This window comes from Nestor notabilis, unplaced genomic scaffold (assembly GCF_000696875.1).
Source record: "Nestor notabilis isolate BGI_N333 unplaced genomic scaffold, ASM69687v1 scaffold8787, whole genome shotgun sequence".
NCBI lineage: Eukaryota > Metazoa > Chordata > Aves > Psittaciformes > Psittacidae > Nestor > Nestor notabilis.
Window position 1 is genome coordinate 24,853 of NW_009936067.1, and position 15,815 is coordinate 40,667.

At 38.6% G+C, this 15,815-nt stretch overlaps 1 protein-coding gene across 1 annotated transcript in view; it reads right to left on the minus strand.

The window, feature by feature from the left end:
• LOC104408520 (rho GTPase-activating protein 8-like) overlaps positions 1-12,913 on the minus strand; it is a gene marked incomplete at its 5' end in the record, with an annotated part of 21,907 nt that extends 8,994 nt beyond the window's left edge. Inside the window, 3 exon segments of the mRNA XM_010018159.1 lie at positions 1-30; positions 688-765; positions 12,840-12,913. The exon segment at positions 1-30 is cut by the window's left edge and continues 20 nt beyond it. Of these exon segments, the coding sequence (XP_010016461.1) occupies positions 1-30; positions 688-765; positions 12,840-12,913 (182 nt within the window).
• Positions 12,914-15,815: the final 2,902 nt, after the last annotated feature.

Here is a 15,815-nt window from a genome sequence, read left to right on the forward strand (position 1 = left end):
CATGATAATCATCAAAATTCACAGACTTGCCTTAAAGGAGAAAAAGAAGAAAAAAAGGTGTTCAATCATATGTTTTACTTTTTCTTTAAACTACTGCTTAAAAACTGTTTCACACTACATTTTGAACAGAAAACCTCTTGGCTTTCTGCTGCTAAACTCCTGGGATTTTATTTTTGTATTTTTCATAGAGTTTCATTAATCTTTTTATAAGAGATTTTCCCCATAAAGGCATTTCATAAAATGAGTTCATAGGGAAGTCAGTGACTTTCAAAATTACTGCACAGTATTTCATTAATTAGGTAAAATTATATTTCCTTGCCATAACTATGGAAAAACACCAGAGGCAAAATGACAGAGATATTGTACTTCGTAACTATAGTATAGTGCAAAGAGGCAATATTAATGTTATGGGGAAAAAAAGACCATTTTTGACTCTTACCTTATCATTCATTAGCTGCTACAAATATTGTAAAAGCTCTGGCCTGGCATCAGCTGATGACTTGCTAATCAGTAAGCATTAGGTGCCTGTTGCTATTTTTCAGGTTTTTCTACTAGTGCTTTTATTATTCTACGTTACAAAGGTTTTTGTGATTAATTATAAGAAAGCTAGCATTTCTGCTTCACCAACAAAACCAAGATCAACAAAGTCCTCATGCTATTACTGGCAATAGTATGATGATAGCTTACCCTGATTGTAGAGTTTCTGAACATCTTTGATAGTCTGGATGCTGGCTGACCTTCTGAAGAGGCCCTCTACTTGTAGTCCTGAAAAACAATTAATGCAGGTCTCATCTGTATAAGCTGTCACTCTCTTGTTTTTCTCTATAGGTTCAGTTGAAAGCAGAACAGAGCGATACACTTATTTTTTTTGAAATAAAGTCCTTGAGAATACAATATAGGATGAAATCATGTTTCAGCATTGCCTACAGCACTTTCTTTAATGTGTCTCATAGAAATAATACCTTTATTAAATGTTTTAGAATGTCTTCCCAACTATAATTTTTCTTCAAATGTAGCTTTCAATTGCACCTAATGACATAGAAGCAGATTTGGGTTTACCAGGCTGCTTATATACCCACTCTAACTCAGTACCTGAAAAACCGAGCCCCAAACCACACCTGTGAATCTGCTGTTCTCCTTACCTTAAACCTTTAGCAAGCTAAAAAGGGAATTTGCAAAGATTCCCTAGGCTCCTTCTTCTGCCAGTGGGTGAGACAAGATCCTTTAGGCTGGGGAATGTTTCATAGGATCTTTGGACAAGAAAGCTTATTTCTTACCATGGGAGGCATACTGGCCTCCCCAGTGTAAAGGTAGTTTGGGGCAGACCATTGCTCCTTCCACCTCTCTAAGCCAGTGGGAGTTAACACTCTGCCTGTCCATGGTATTTTGAAATATCTGATTCTAGCCTTGAGGCACTTATGAAATATTTATCATAAATCTCCTGTTGTGGACTAACTGGAATCTGACTTCAGCTACAGAAGAAAAATGCCAATAAAATGCAGCCAATCAAGGACCTAATTTGGACAACAGCTTTCAAGGTAAGTTATTTATCTGAATAATTATGCAGAACAGGACTGGGACAAGAAGTGTTACTTTTCTTGAGATCTGGGGTACACTTCTTGCCTTTTAGTTTGGTAAAATCCCCATTTCCCTCTCTCTCTCCTTCTTGCCAGATTTTGCTGCCACCCAGCAGGTAATGAAATTTGGCTCACATGTAGCCTGAATTGGAGATTGCTACTGGAAGAGGAGTAATGTAAAATACTAGCCTATGCTGGTCTGACAAAATGGAAAATTGCTGACATTTTGAGAAGCATGGCAGACCACCCACTGACTCAGAGAGACTGCTGTACGTTTCTTTATATAAGCATAGAAGATCAGATTGTCTTTTTTAGTTTTTCATGCTTATCTTTCAGCAGACAAGTAGCCAGACTGAAATTGGTGTTTATATATTTCAGCTAAAGTACACATGCATCTACTTGCATGATCAAGAATCTTCATGGTGTTCTAGAAAAATTTTGAGTCATACATTAATGAAAGATATTCAGTCATTCTTGTAAATTCACTCAGGTTGCATTTGTATTTTATACATGAAAAAACAGTAAATTAATACAAAATTCCTGAATGAACCCATTCCTTACACAATAGCACTTAATACTGTTCATATTAATTTAGATCAGCATACTAAAGAATTGATAATGTACTGCTGAAGCAAATTTTCATAGACTTCTTTGAAAGACTTTTGCAAAGAACCCCAAGCTCTATTTGAAAGTGCTCTGCTGGCCAGATTTAGAGGCTTAGCTGGAGTTTAGCTGAAAACAGCTCCTAGTTACTTTCTAAGCATTCATGCCCTTGCCTGTTAAATTCCAGATTGAATACTAAAACTTCAGGCCATGCACTCACTACTGGAAGGAGTTTGACTTCTCAAACTACAACATCTGAGAAGGACATGTGTGATGACTAAAGGAACCTAATGGACAATAATTATGATCTACTTGACCACTTGCTTTATTCCAGATCAGCTCATGTTTCAGATGAATAAAGTTATGGCAAATAACATCACCGTAGTAAAATTGTTCCATTAGATTTATAGTGCCACCTGTCTAAAGACATGGTTTTGGAAGAGGCAGTTGTGAACAGCTAGCTCATCATGGCACTGCCTTAACAAACAAGAAGTATAATAATTTCCTGAGAATTTGTAGAATTTTATGCTGGTTTGTCAATGGACTAATGGTTTTCTGTAGAAACAAGTCTTTCAGAAAAAGGACATCATAAATGCTTGCAATTCTGTTTGCAGGAATTGGGTTAATACTTAATGTTGTAATCTGATGTGAATCTCACTGTATAAACTACAACGTAATAAATATCAATTTTTAACATGTTTATGCCTTTATTGGCTAAGCTTTCAAGAGTCTAATTAAAGACATTAATCTATAGCATAGACAGCAGCTGTTCTTGTCTGGCCCTGCATCCCATCAATGTTACTGTAATGGCACATAACACTAAGCTCTTCCTGGGTATGTTTTTGAGAGGGGGGAAAAGCAACTTTTATCCTCATCTGCAGAAATGTGGGATACAGGCAATATCTGTGCTTCTTCCAGAATTCATTTACCATGTCAGCTGAAATGAATCAATATACAGCAATTTGTTTGATCACTGGTGGCAACAAGCCAACTACCAAAGCAGATATCTCCAATCCTTCTTAGGTTTGTGAGCAACCTATCTAAATGACATGACGCCAATTAAATATAAGTTACCACAATTCTTTGGAGAAAAGAAAAAGCTATATTCTTCTTCTAAAGTAAAAGAACCACAACAGCAAAAAAGCCACCTCTTTTGTTGCATAGAAGATACTCTGACCGGAAAATAATATATTATAGCAATTTTTAAATAAAGCATGGGTCATAACTTCAGCCTACTGGTAAAGAGAAATATGAGTCAACAGCAATTACACTATTGAAGGGAGAAAACAATGAGCCTGTGTCCAGAGACAGCCCTTTTGCAATATATTTTCCTGAATTTTGTGGTGTGTATGAACTGAGAAGGGTACTTTTTTTTAGAAGTCTGTAAGTGTATTAATTGCTTTCAGCGATTTCTGTGTTTTTATGCAGGGCAGGGAAAAGCTACCTGAAAACATAATGGCATTTCCCATGTCACATAACCTGAACCGCATCAGCATATGCCCCCAGCTGTGATCTCATAATAAGGGATGGGAAGGAGGAAAGCGACCTGAAGCCTCTCATTGGTTATTCCACTGCGATGGATAAATACATAGTCTTATACACAGTCAGGAAATATTAAGCTAACACAAGGTGCCCACACTAAAATAAAATTAATCCCTTTGTCTTCTTTTTGCAGACAAAATTCATTCTAGAGCTACCAGAGTTATGGGATGAGGAAACAAAAACGGCTAAAGATAATCCTGGTCATTACAGATCAAAGCATTCAGTTTTGTCCTCCCCAAAACGTCATTTTGAAGTGGCCTATTTAGTTTTTGTTAGTAGTGTTTTTCAATCAAATCTCATTTACAGCATGACTCATGTCAGCTGTCTCTTTAAAGTGAATTTGTGTGCGTGTGTATCAGTTGAACTATTTTGCCATTTATAGCATGAGTAACACAGTCCATAGAGAATACCAACCCTGGAGCAGCAGTGCTTGCCAGAGCACTGCTAGGGGATGACTGACATGGGCTTTTCAGTTCTGATAAACATGCAGCTGTGTGTCACTCACATACTCCATCAATGCTGCAGAGCCTCACACAACTCAGCACAAACTGCTCCCTGCCCTCACCAAAGAAAGATAGATAGATAGACGGATAGCGTGGACTTTTGCTATCCTTCACTAAACTCCCCAGACCAAAAAGAGTGAAATTTTATTTTAAATATTAAGTGTGGAAGAACATGTGACTAGTGAAGGAGCCATCTGTATTCAGTGAAAAATGATTCTGTGATTGAGAACTTATCTGAGTAATTATTTCAGTGTCAGTAATCATAAATGAAAACAGGCAGGCACTTCATTCCACATTGAAATAAGATGGTTTTTACCACAGTAGACAAAATTTCACAGTACAATGACACAACTTTGTCACATTCTGAGTTAATAAACTGTTGCTAAAAATACTTAACCCCCTTATGCCCCTCCCAATCAGTTGTCCCAAAGGAAAGACACAGAAAATCAAAACTGATAAAGATAAATTAAAGCAACACATGCTGTCACATTGCTGCAAACTTGTCAAAGAAAGGGAGATGAGAAAATTACATTCTTTTTCTTTCAATCATCCCTGATTTGAGGGTTGCTGGCATCAAAAACCTTTGATAATTTGTCGGCTTTCAGAAGAGAAAAAGCAGAGTGAGCATCTGAATTCCTTCTGCCCAAAATTGAGTTTGGAGATGTTTCTTTTGACTAGGGTCCTGCCAAGTCTCAGGAAGTGTCCATCCTGATTTGGAAGCAGTTTTCACTCTCATTATTACAACTGATTTAGACGTCTTCTTGCAGATTACCTAATTCTAGTAAAATTCCTTTTTAAAAATGAGAAATAATTTGTTTCTGATAAGAGGGCTCATGCATTTATAGCATTTTTAATAGTGAATTTTTATGGTCAGATTTGAGGTTTTGTTGTGGATTTGTTTTTCTTTTAGGGAAGTGTGTAGTTGTTTTGGTTTTGTAGTTTTTTTAAACTAGAATACAGTACAAGTTTGAGATTGCATTGCCTTTCTTCCCTTGTATTCTGTGCAATGAATACAGAACAAGTGAGCACGATGTTTGCACTCTGTAAAGATGATTTGCAGTTCAAGAAGGAACACAGAAGACCATGGGCAGAGAGGAAGAGAAGGGACAGTTCCAGCTCTACTGAAAAGCTGAGCAGCAGCAGCAAGGATGTAAAACTGTGCATCCTCCACAGAATCCAAAATATATTTGTGTCCTTGCAGTTTTGAATGGCATAGTTTCTAGCCTTTGGATTTATGAATGAGTATTTCCAGTTTACACTTGGCACCTCTGAACATAATTTATTCACAATGCCTGAGCACCAAAACCACAAACTGCTTATTACAAGGTTCATTTTCATTTGATGGCACACGAACCAGTGTTGGGATTTATCTCATCTCCATGAATCCTAGGTAAAAACATTCATATGAAAACAAAAGAGCCAAGAACTCAGACTTGCTTATATGGCCCATGTCAAGCTTTCCCAGTGTTGCATTTTTAAAAGGTATTTGATTGATGACAAGATGTGGAGGCCAGGAGGAAAACTCACTAAGCTGCAGCAATCCAAACCTATTCAGAATGCATAACCATCCATCTCTACCCATTCTGACGATCACCACCAGGTTGTACTCATTCACATTAAAAAAATGGAACCAAAACTTTCTCCATCAGCAAGAGTTGTTGTGCTTCATGGAGGGGAATGAGGAGGAAAGATTAATCATGTTTACCACTGCTTCTGCTATTGAATAGATAAAGGACAGCTTTAGTTGTCACTATAACCATACCATAGGATATTTTTTACTTTATCATTAAACTTCCATAGCACGGTTATTACCATTCCATTTAGAAGTCTTAGTCATTGCTGAGGATTCTCCTGTGGTACCAAGAGACAACATCGAACAAAAACTGTGCTGCAAAGCACTTCCAGTCAACAAAAGAGATGAAGTAAGAGAGAAAGGCTTGGCAATGGGGGCTACTGCAAGATAATTTTCCTATAGGGGACAGTTATCTTTTCTGTTTCATAATTCTGTAGTGTGATTCCTTCACCATGAGTTTATTGTTCCATTACTTCTGAGCTGCTGCTGATCTCACACAGTCTCTTTAGTAATCAGTTCTCTATGCAAGTTTTTGTAGCTATTTCCTTATACAGCCATTCTGTAGAATGCAAATGTTATGAAATTTTGGAAATTTTAGTAATAATCGCATGAATTTAGCTTTGGATTTAAATTGTTTAAAACACAGACAAGTATTTCATTTATACCTTTGGGCATAATCTCCAAAACATAAAATATATTAACAATAATAATCCTACTTCTCTATTTCAAATTGGTATTTTGCACGACCAATACAAATTACAGTGTATTACTATTTGAGATAGATTTGAGCAACATTCCTATGTAACCTGACATTTTCATGCAGGTCTAAATAGTGGAGTTTATACTCACCATAATGAATCAAATAATTCCCTTAAAAGCTGTCACCTGACCTCCAGATATTGAGGGGTTTGTTAACAAAATATGGATGTTGCCAGGCAGTTTTATTTTTAGTGTGCACCACTTAGTACACCCAAATTGCGGGTCAGAGTTTAGAAACTAAGAGCATGGTGAATTGTACTAACTAAACAAACTACCAACTAAACTAATTACTGACTAAAAAACACCAAAATCACCAGCCACACACTACCTAGCTTTTAATTTATCACAATACTTTATATCCAATCTGTAACGTGCTTTTCTAGGAAGACACACAGGTAAGTAAAAGACACGAAAGGAAACTTCTGCTCTGACATCTTACTAGAGTTTAAAAGCAGAATTGCATTTCTGAATCCTAAAGGCTGTAATGGATACAACTGCCTCAGAGGCTGGGCACTCCAAAGAGAGCAGGCCCTTCTCTGCCCTGATGGGGTGGTGTGGGCAGCACCAGCAGCTTCACCCACTTGCACAACCCTGTCCCTGAGCATAATGGAAGCCATACACACAAAGATACATCCTCCGTAGCATGGTGGCCTTACAGAACAGTTGGTTAGAAGTGACAGCCCACATTTACAGTCTCACTTCCACACAAAACAGGTTGCTGGGGACATGTGGGAACGTATTAACCAGAGAAAGAAAATTATTACCCTGTGGCATAAGTTGGTCTTCTTGGAGAAAAGAGTCTGTAAGCAACGCAAAGCATCAAGATCATTAGTGCCAAAGGAATGACACCAGGTTAGAAACACTTACGAATTGTTCTGACGAGAGCAAATATTTAATTAAGCAAGATAATTTCTCATGGTGTGGTACAGGTAAGGTAGTACACAAAAAATACCTTATTTAGTGCAAGTCAAGCCAGAGGAACTGGTTGTGGTTTTGAGGCTGAGCATAGAAAAAAAATGTCCTCTGGTTTTCTGGTGACTATGATGAACTAGCTATGTTAAATGTGTCCTTCCTCTCTGGACTGGATGATACCAATACATTACTTCTGAATTAAGATCATTTATCTGGTTTGGTCCAGAAGATGGACTCTGAGGTTTAGTCTTAATGAGCTGACAATCTTCTCAGATACTCAGAACCCATTTTAGGAAACCAACTCCTCCCTGTGAAGGTTTGCAGGAACTGAAATTAAGTGTTTTTAAAATTCATTATTGTCGTGGTTTAAGCCCAGCCGGCAACTGGGAACCACGCATCCGCTCGCTCACTCCCCCCCTTTTCCTTCCTCCCCCCGCTCCCGGAGGGATGGGGAGGAGAATCGAAGGAATGTAACTCCCACGAGTTGAGATAACAGCTCTCCAGTAACTAAGGTATAATACAAACCACTACTGCTACCACTAATAATGATAAGAGGAATAACAAGGGAAAAGGACACAACCGCTCACCACCCGCCGACCGATACCCAGCCCGACCCGAGCAGCGATCTGGGCCTTCCGGGTAACTCTCCCCAGTTTATATACTGGGCATGACGTGCTGTGGTATGGAATCCCCCTTTGGCCAGTTTGGGTCAGGTGTCCTGCCTCTGCTTCCTCCTGGCTTCCCCTCCTCTCTGGCAAAGCATGAGACTGAGAAAGTCCTTGGTCAGAGTAAACATTACTTAGCAACAACTAAAAACATCGGTGTTATCAGCATTGTTCCCAGACTGAAAGTCAAAAACACAGCACTGCACCAGCTACTAAGAAGGAGAAAAAATGACTGCTGTAGCTGAACCCAGGACAATTATTAAAAACTTCAAAAATATTTTTTCACTCCGAAGTGGAGCTAGAGTGACAGTGGTAAAATGGCTTTCTCTTCCTTTCTTGAAAAAATAACCTTAATGTTATTATAGAAATCAGGAAACTTAGTTTGTTGTGTTTATTGTAATAATGTCTGAAGCATCAGCCATAATAGAGCTCATTTATATAATACAAACAGATGTAATCTCTGCTTACAGTAGATTCTTTACTCCCTGTTAAGGCACTGGGTGACTTACTGGATCCAGTGACACTTACCTTGCTCAGATAAATACATGAGGAAGAAACCCACACTTACTGTCATAACGTTAATTTGGCTGTTGGGAATGAGGAGATGCTTGATACTGTCAGGACCCACTCCATAACTCAGTACAAAAAGGGGAAGTTTGGCTCATTTGTACAGATGAGGATGCCTCCACACTGAGAAGAACACTTCTGTAAACAGTGTTGTCTGAAACCAAGGCAGAAAATTTAAACATCAAGAAGGAAACTCAGTCTCTAAAGTTCACCCAGCCTTCTCCATCTGAGTTTCCTTAGCCTGGTAGCATACTACTGCAGACTAGTGCCCAGTTTGAATGTCACCACAGCTCCTGCACCAGATCCGTTCAAGAAATAAGAGCCTGAGCAGTAGAGAATGGACTTAACAGATGTCAGAGGGTCTCTGATGTTTCAAGAAATATTAACCCTGCTGATGAAGCATGATTTTGCAGAAGCTTTTGTGATCCAAGTCAGAGTTTCAGAAACTGATTTCAGGTACATAGATGTGAAAATGTAGCAATGGGAAGAAAAAGTGGAAATACTGCACCTAGGATGAAAAACAAAACCCACTCCCTGCTAATTCTGCGAGGCTGGAAACTATGCCAAAATCAAATGGAATAGGGTAATGACAGTGAATTTTTGTCACTTCCGGAAGATGATCTCAAGCTTTCACTATGCTCACGGCCGCGTCTGGAGTGCAAAGAATGCTGCCAGTCAGCCTCCCGGGGCTGTCAGCACAGGAACTGACACTTGCTGCAGCTGATGGCAGAATTGAGATATTCCAGATTTAGAGAAAGAGTTAAAATCATAGCAGACAGCAGGTACAACAGATACCTGCACATTTATAATCAAGTGCAAAAAAATGCATGTCTATCACCTACTGCTTAACAGCCTTGGCATGGCAGGTACTTGGCTTTCAAGCATCAGCTGGCTGAGAATGTCAGAAAACACTCTACCTGACAAGCCATCTCCTTAGAAATCTGATTTGAGGAGATCTCTTTATGATACAGAATATGACAGCTCTGGGCATACCTGGGCTTGATTGGAAAATGCCCTTATTTCCTGGGGTCACAGGACAGACAGCTGGAGAAAAAATGAGATAGTCTGGCTAGCAAGTGCATGGGCTGGACTAGGTATCAGTGGCCAGCATTACCATGCCAACTGAGTTGCGTAGACACAAAGTAGGACAAGGGCTTTGTTCAGAAGTATCATCACATTTCCTCAGAGACTATTCTTTACAAACTGTGCTGATACTGCACTGAACAGATGAAATTTTAGCCAGAAAAAGAGATGCAGTTTGGAGAAAACCCAAGTATGATTACTGCTTTCAGAATAACAAACATTTCATCTAGGAGAAATTTTGCAATGACAAAGTCAAGCCAACCCTTTTTTGTCACAACCATGAGAGCTAAAACTTGCTATTTATTCCCTGTACCGTGCAATCAGTGTTGTTGCTTTAGAAAACTGTGGGTACCTGAGCTGGACTCAGCAAATGTTGACAGAGAAAAGCATGGGATTGGTTCAATACTGATGAAACAAAACACCCAGAAAAGAACAAAAGCAAGACATTGAGGTTTTGTGTCAGATCAGAGTAAGAATTACTAGTTACTAGTCACTAACATGATATAATGATGGCCATAAACCTATTTCTTTAAAATCTTTAAATAGATTCAATGAAGTGCTAGATATGCAAAGCTCTCCTCCCAAGTACAGCCAGAAATTTAAATTGATGAACATTTTAGTGACTATATTTTCATTCAATTTCTAAATAATAACAGCTGTGAGAAGTAATGATGTTAGTACACATCCATCCTCATTTTAGCTCTCTTGACTTCTGTGATTAGTGAGGAAGAGGTATTTACCTATTAAGATAAGCTAAATATATGTAACTGTGATTGTTTCATAACAATTTAAAACACAAAAAAGTCTGGCTTTCATCTGCAGATGGGGTGTGCACTGATACACTACACAAGCTTTAATTATCCACTTACAATTATAATTACAGGGATTGTCTCAAGCTGCCTGTCACTTGCCTTCAACATTCTTAGTGAACTATTTACATTTCCTGTATCCAACCATAATATTTGACACAAGCTACACCTGCAAAGCTTTCATCATTAGCACCAGTCTGGAAATAGCACACGCAACAGCTTTATGGGCTTGAGTGGAAACCCTGCATTTGGACCAAGAGGACTTCAATAAAGTCTATTAGGAACTCTTCATCTACTACAGATCAGTATATACCTTTAATAGCAGAACTTGGCCCCACTCCAGTACTTGGCCTTGGCTGCTGCAGGTATTTTGAAGATAAATCATCAGTTTCAAGAAGTGAGGAGCTAGCTGTTCTGTATACAAGTATCCCTATAGATGCTATGCTCCACTGTTTGCTAACTGTAAGCAGGTGGGTGTCTCTCATTCTGCTATGCATGTAATTAATCAGCTTCACTCAGTGTATGAAATCAAACAAAAATAAAAAGTGCAGTTATTCAGTGTGCTTATTTACCATGGGTTAAAGCTAAAATACAAAGGAGCATAGCCTAGTGATGACAGGAAGACACTGTCTAGTCTGTCCTCATTTAAATCAGTATGATCTTGCACTGATTTAAATGAAGCCAGGATTTCTCTTGAAAATCAGCAATAAAGCTTAGAAGCACCGTTTTGGTTGCTCTCCCTTTTGTCTTCACAAATCTAAAGCATATTCAATACATGTTTTTAAAAAGTTTGAAATTTCTCACTTGGGTTCAAATAAACTCGAACTCAGACCAAACCCTAGTGGCAATAGTTAGAATGAATAGAGGTCAATGATGCATACTATTTGAAAACTGAAAGCAAAATTTACCTTGTTGAGAATGACAGCTCAGGGATGCAAATTAAGAATCAGGAATGTTGTGGGATATAGATTTTGGGTGAGCCTGTCTATAGAAGAGTATAATTTACTCAAAATTTACTCAGAAATAGCTCTCTAAACGAGGAAAATCTCAGATGAAACTTATTTAACAGAAATATAGAGATCTGAGTCTGGATTTTGTCTTAACAAAAATCATGCTGATCCTCAAGATTTGTTCAAACATTAACCAAACTTAATGGCATATTAAATGCCAATGATGGGGGTTTTTTTATTTTTTTTTCCCCTCCAAATAACTGAACCAAACACATTTTGATTTTCTGCACTTGACATATCTATTAAAAATTCACACTCTTCTTTCAGGGATCTTAAGAATCATTCCCAGTTCTACCACTGTGTAATGTTGTGCCAGACACATAACTGTTATGCGCTGGTTTTGTTCTATCACCTGTAAGATAAATGTACCTAGGCTAGAGCCACATATACTGCAAGAGGTAGCAAAAAAAAGTGAAACTCTGAGGCCTTGGAGCACAAAGGACTATGGAAATGTTCACCTTAAAAATCAGGGATAAAAACATACAATCACATTACACTGGGAAAAGGAATTTCGAGACTGTAGCCTTACCTCTGACTTTCTCCCTGCATGCACCTTTGCCCCTGTGTAGGATTACCCTACAGATAGCAGCTAATATTTGGTCCTTTATGATGGTCAGGTACGCACTGGGGAGCTCAGTGGTATAGCCAGTGATTGAAAGTCTACCCTCTCTTTGCCCTGTGCATGAAGGTGGTAAAGGGAACTCAGATATGGATGCTCCCATTTTAAATATGGGTCTTTGTAATCTGTATCTTTATATAATGTTAACTATAGATACGAACTGTAGTCAAAGAGTCTGTAAATGCCAGTAAAAGTATTTTGGGAAGGGAGGACTTCAGGCTTATTCCTGCAAAACACGTTTTTTTCAGAGATTTTCTATGGCTTGTGGTTCTCCAAAAACCAGAACTTCTCACTGATTTTCACTGAGCGTTTTACTTGTAACAAACAATATAATATGGGTTGACAATGTGTATTCAAGACATGTTCTCTCATTTGCTATTCCCTAATTAAGCCAAAGGGCAGAAGTTTTTGGCTTTTTTTCATGATGGGACAATAATCTGGTAATAAGATTCCCTGTTCATGAAAGCTGTCAAGGTAGTGCCCAATTGCCACTCAAGTTTTCAAGATATAAACATACCCTGTGTAGCTGTAAACTTGCTGAATCAGGCACTGTTCTATAGTTTCATACTATTGTCCTTGTTCTGAAAGACACATCCTCTTTTAGACACAAAACTCACCTTTTCTTTTTAGGTAGGATACAGTTTCCTTCATTACTGGGGGGATTAGTTCGCCTTTATTTTTGTCCTTGATACTGTTAGGGGGGGGGAAAAAAAAAAGGTAACAGCCTTTAAATAGCATTTATAGATGAAGAGTCAAAACCAAGACAGAGCAGTCTCAGCAAAAACCTGATAGATACGTGAGAGCATACATGGCAGAGGGATTGGACTAGATGATCTCCAGAGGTCCCTTCCAACCCTAACAATTCTGTGATTAAATTCCACAAATTAAGGAGCCTGCACCAAACACAAGAGTCCTCCACAACCCTAGCAGTCCCTGAACAAGCCATTGAAACATGAGGCTTGAACTTATATTCAAGGAGCTGTTTCTAAACACTTTCTTCTTGCTAGAAAAGCTGTATAACTGCAACAGCGCTAAGTAATAATCATAGAATCACAGAATGGTTTGGGTTGGAAAGGACATTAGGATCACCTAGTTCCAACCCTCCTGCCATAGCCAGGGACACTTCACAATCAACCAGGTTGCTCAAGGTCCTGTCCAACCTGGCCTTGAACACTGCCAAGGACAGAGCATACATATTTCCTTGAGCAACCTATTCCAGTGCCTCACCACCCTCACAGTAAAGAACTTCTTCCTTAGATCTAGCCTAAATCTGCTCTGTTCAAGTTTAAAGCCATTACCCCTTCTTCTATCACTACAGTCTCTGATGAAGAGTTCCTCTCCAGCACCCTCATAAAGCTCCCTTCAGATACTGGGGACCTACAATATCTGTTTATCTGTACAATAAATGAGTGCTATTTACTGTCCTGAAGGGGAATCAAGGAAAGCGCAGAAGAATGATGTTCCAGGCTAACTTTGCCTCTATTTGAGATTGGTTTTGTTCTAGTTTTGTTCCCCTCACTTGGCATGCCCCAGCCAGGCTGCTTTAACCATGATGCTGTGACAGAAGTGGTGGTGGCTCTGACTGGATTTAGGTGAACACTGTTGGTGGAACAGGGTTCAAGGCAGCTTAGAGGCAGGCAAGGAAAGAGTATGCAGGGAATGTTTCACAGTAAGTCTTGATCAAGGGATGCTGCAAGTTTAGGAGCCTTTTATCATGCAGATTTTTCTTTGTCATTTGTCTCTTTTTAAGCCACAGTGTATGTATAATTAAAAGGATATTGTGCTATTTATTTTGAAGGCAAAGTGATGCAGCAAGATTATTAATGCTTTGAATGATTTCCATGAAATGGGATTTCTTTCTCTTTTATGAGTGAACAGTTGAGGCAAAAAATTGAACATAGAATTTTCCTGATCTAGACAGTGCAAGAAAATCTGCAATCATCTTTCTTATTTAAAAAAGAAAAAAGTCTTTGACTGTTTAAGAAGTATAATAAAGGAGATGGTCAGATTTGCCAAGTATTCTGCTACATTTTAAGTGTAATCAACAACAAAATAAAGGACCAATCTCAGATTTTAAAGTAGACTTGATATGTATTTATGTGTACAATTTCATATTTGCTATTTAAAAGGTGACCAGCTTTGCAAACAAACCAAAGCACCAGCACAAAACAGCAAAGAGATCCGTGACTGTGCCATGAGAGGCTGCAAATGCTGCAGCTCATCTACAAAAAATGCAGGATGTTTATACAACATGTAAACATAGCCTTAACCTAGTCCTACTAGCTGAGGTTGCACCTTGAGAGGTCTTAGAGTCTTTTTCTTTTCCATATATTGTGATTTCTACTATTTCTGCCTAGGCTTGCTTATTACTTTATTAATATGAATCAAGTAATAATAACTGGAGTGTATTTAATAAAACTTTTGTAACATTATTGCATGGAAGGAGCAATCCACTATTATATTTTGTTTACACTACGCATAAAACCTACTTTAAAAAAAATGTTACAGAAACATAAATCAGCATGGATGGGTAGGGGAACTGTCAAGTCACTCCTCCTCCTTGTATTTGTTTTCCCTATGCCTACAAAGAGTGTTACAAGAAGATATGTGGACTGGATCTCCAAGCTTTGGAGGTTGGTCACCCCCAGCTTTACATATGGGGGTGGTGGGGGTGTTTCTCCAACAGAAAGACTCGGAGCAGGATCATGACTTAGGTACTGAATCACTCTGTGATTTTGCCTCTCTTACCCATAAACTGACAGGGGAATATACTTCATGCTATTCAGTTATTCAGCCATCAAATATTTTGATCTCATGCACTACTCCAGGGACACAACACTGAGCCACTAGTGACATTTCTTCCAGTTACAGTTTCATTGCCTGCCCAGTCCTACTCCTCCTCTTTCCTTTTTTCACCATCCAATCTCATCCCAAGCACTAATATCTGTGTGCCTGTATGTTATCCAGATTCTCCTAGACCGTATTTTTTTCCCCTCTACTGTGGGTCACTTCCCCTAGTGCTACATAAAACAATGCAACTTGTTACATGATGGTAATAAACTTGTTAATCCAGCTCAAAGAGCTCATTGTTCTACTATATCAAATACCTAAACCGACCTACTGTTTGAAAAGAAATAAGTTGTTCCCTCAGCTGCAGAACTAATGATAGTAATCTGAGATAATTTCCTTATGTCTCTATAACCTCACTTCCCTTACAGAGTATTTTCATTTCCTATCCTCACCTCTTTATCTTGTATATCCTCATAAGATAATACGTAGCTCGTAAATAATGACCATCTAAACACTAACTGGTGCACCAGCACACCAAAGACAACTGAAAACCGAGTTCCTGCTGTAGGTTCTCTCCTTCCAGCAAATGATTTTTAAAAGCTTGTAGTATTTGTGAGAGCTCTACTCCTCTGTCAAATTTGGTTGGTGTAAGCCCATAGCTCTCCTGTGAGCCTTACTAAAAAGCAATTAATTGAACAAATGTTTCCTGTTCTTTTTCAACAAAGTATCCATACCAGAATCCAAAGTGTATAAAATTCAATACTGTTCTATGTGTGGGTGTCGTGGTTCAAACCCAGCCGGCA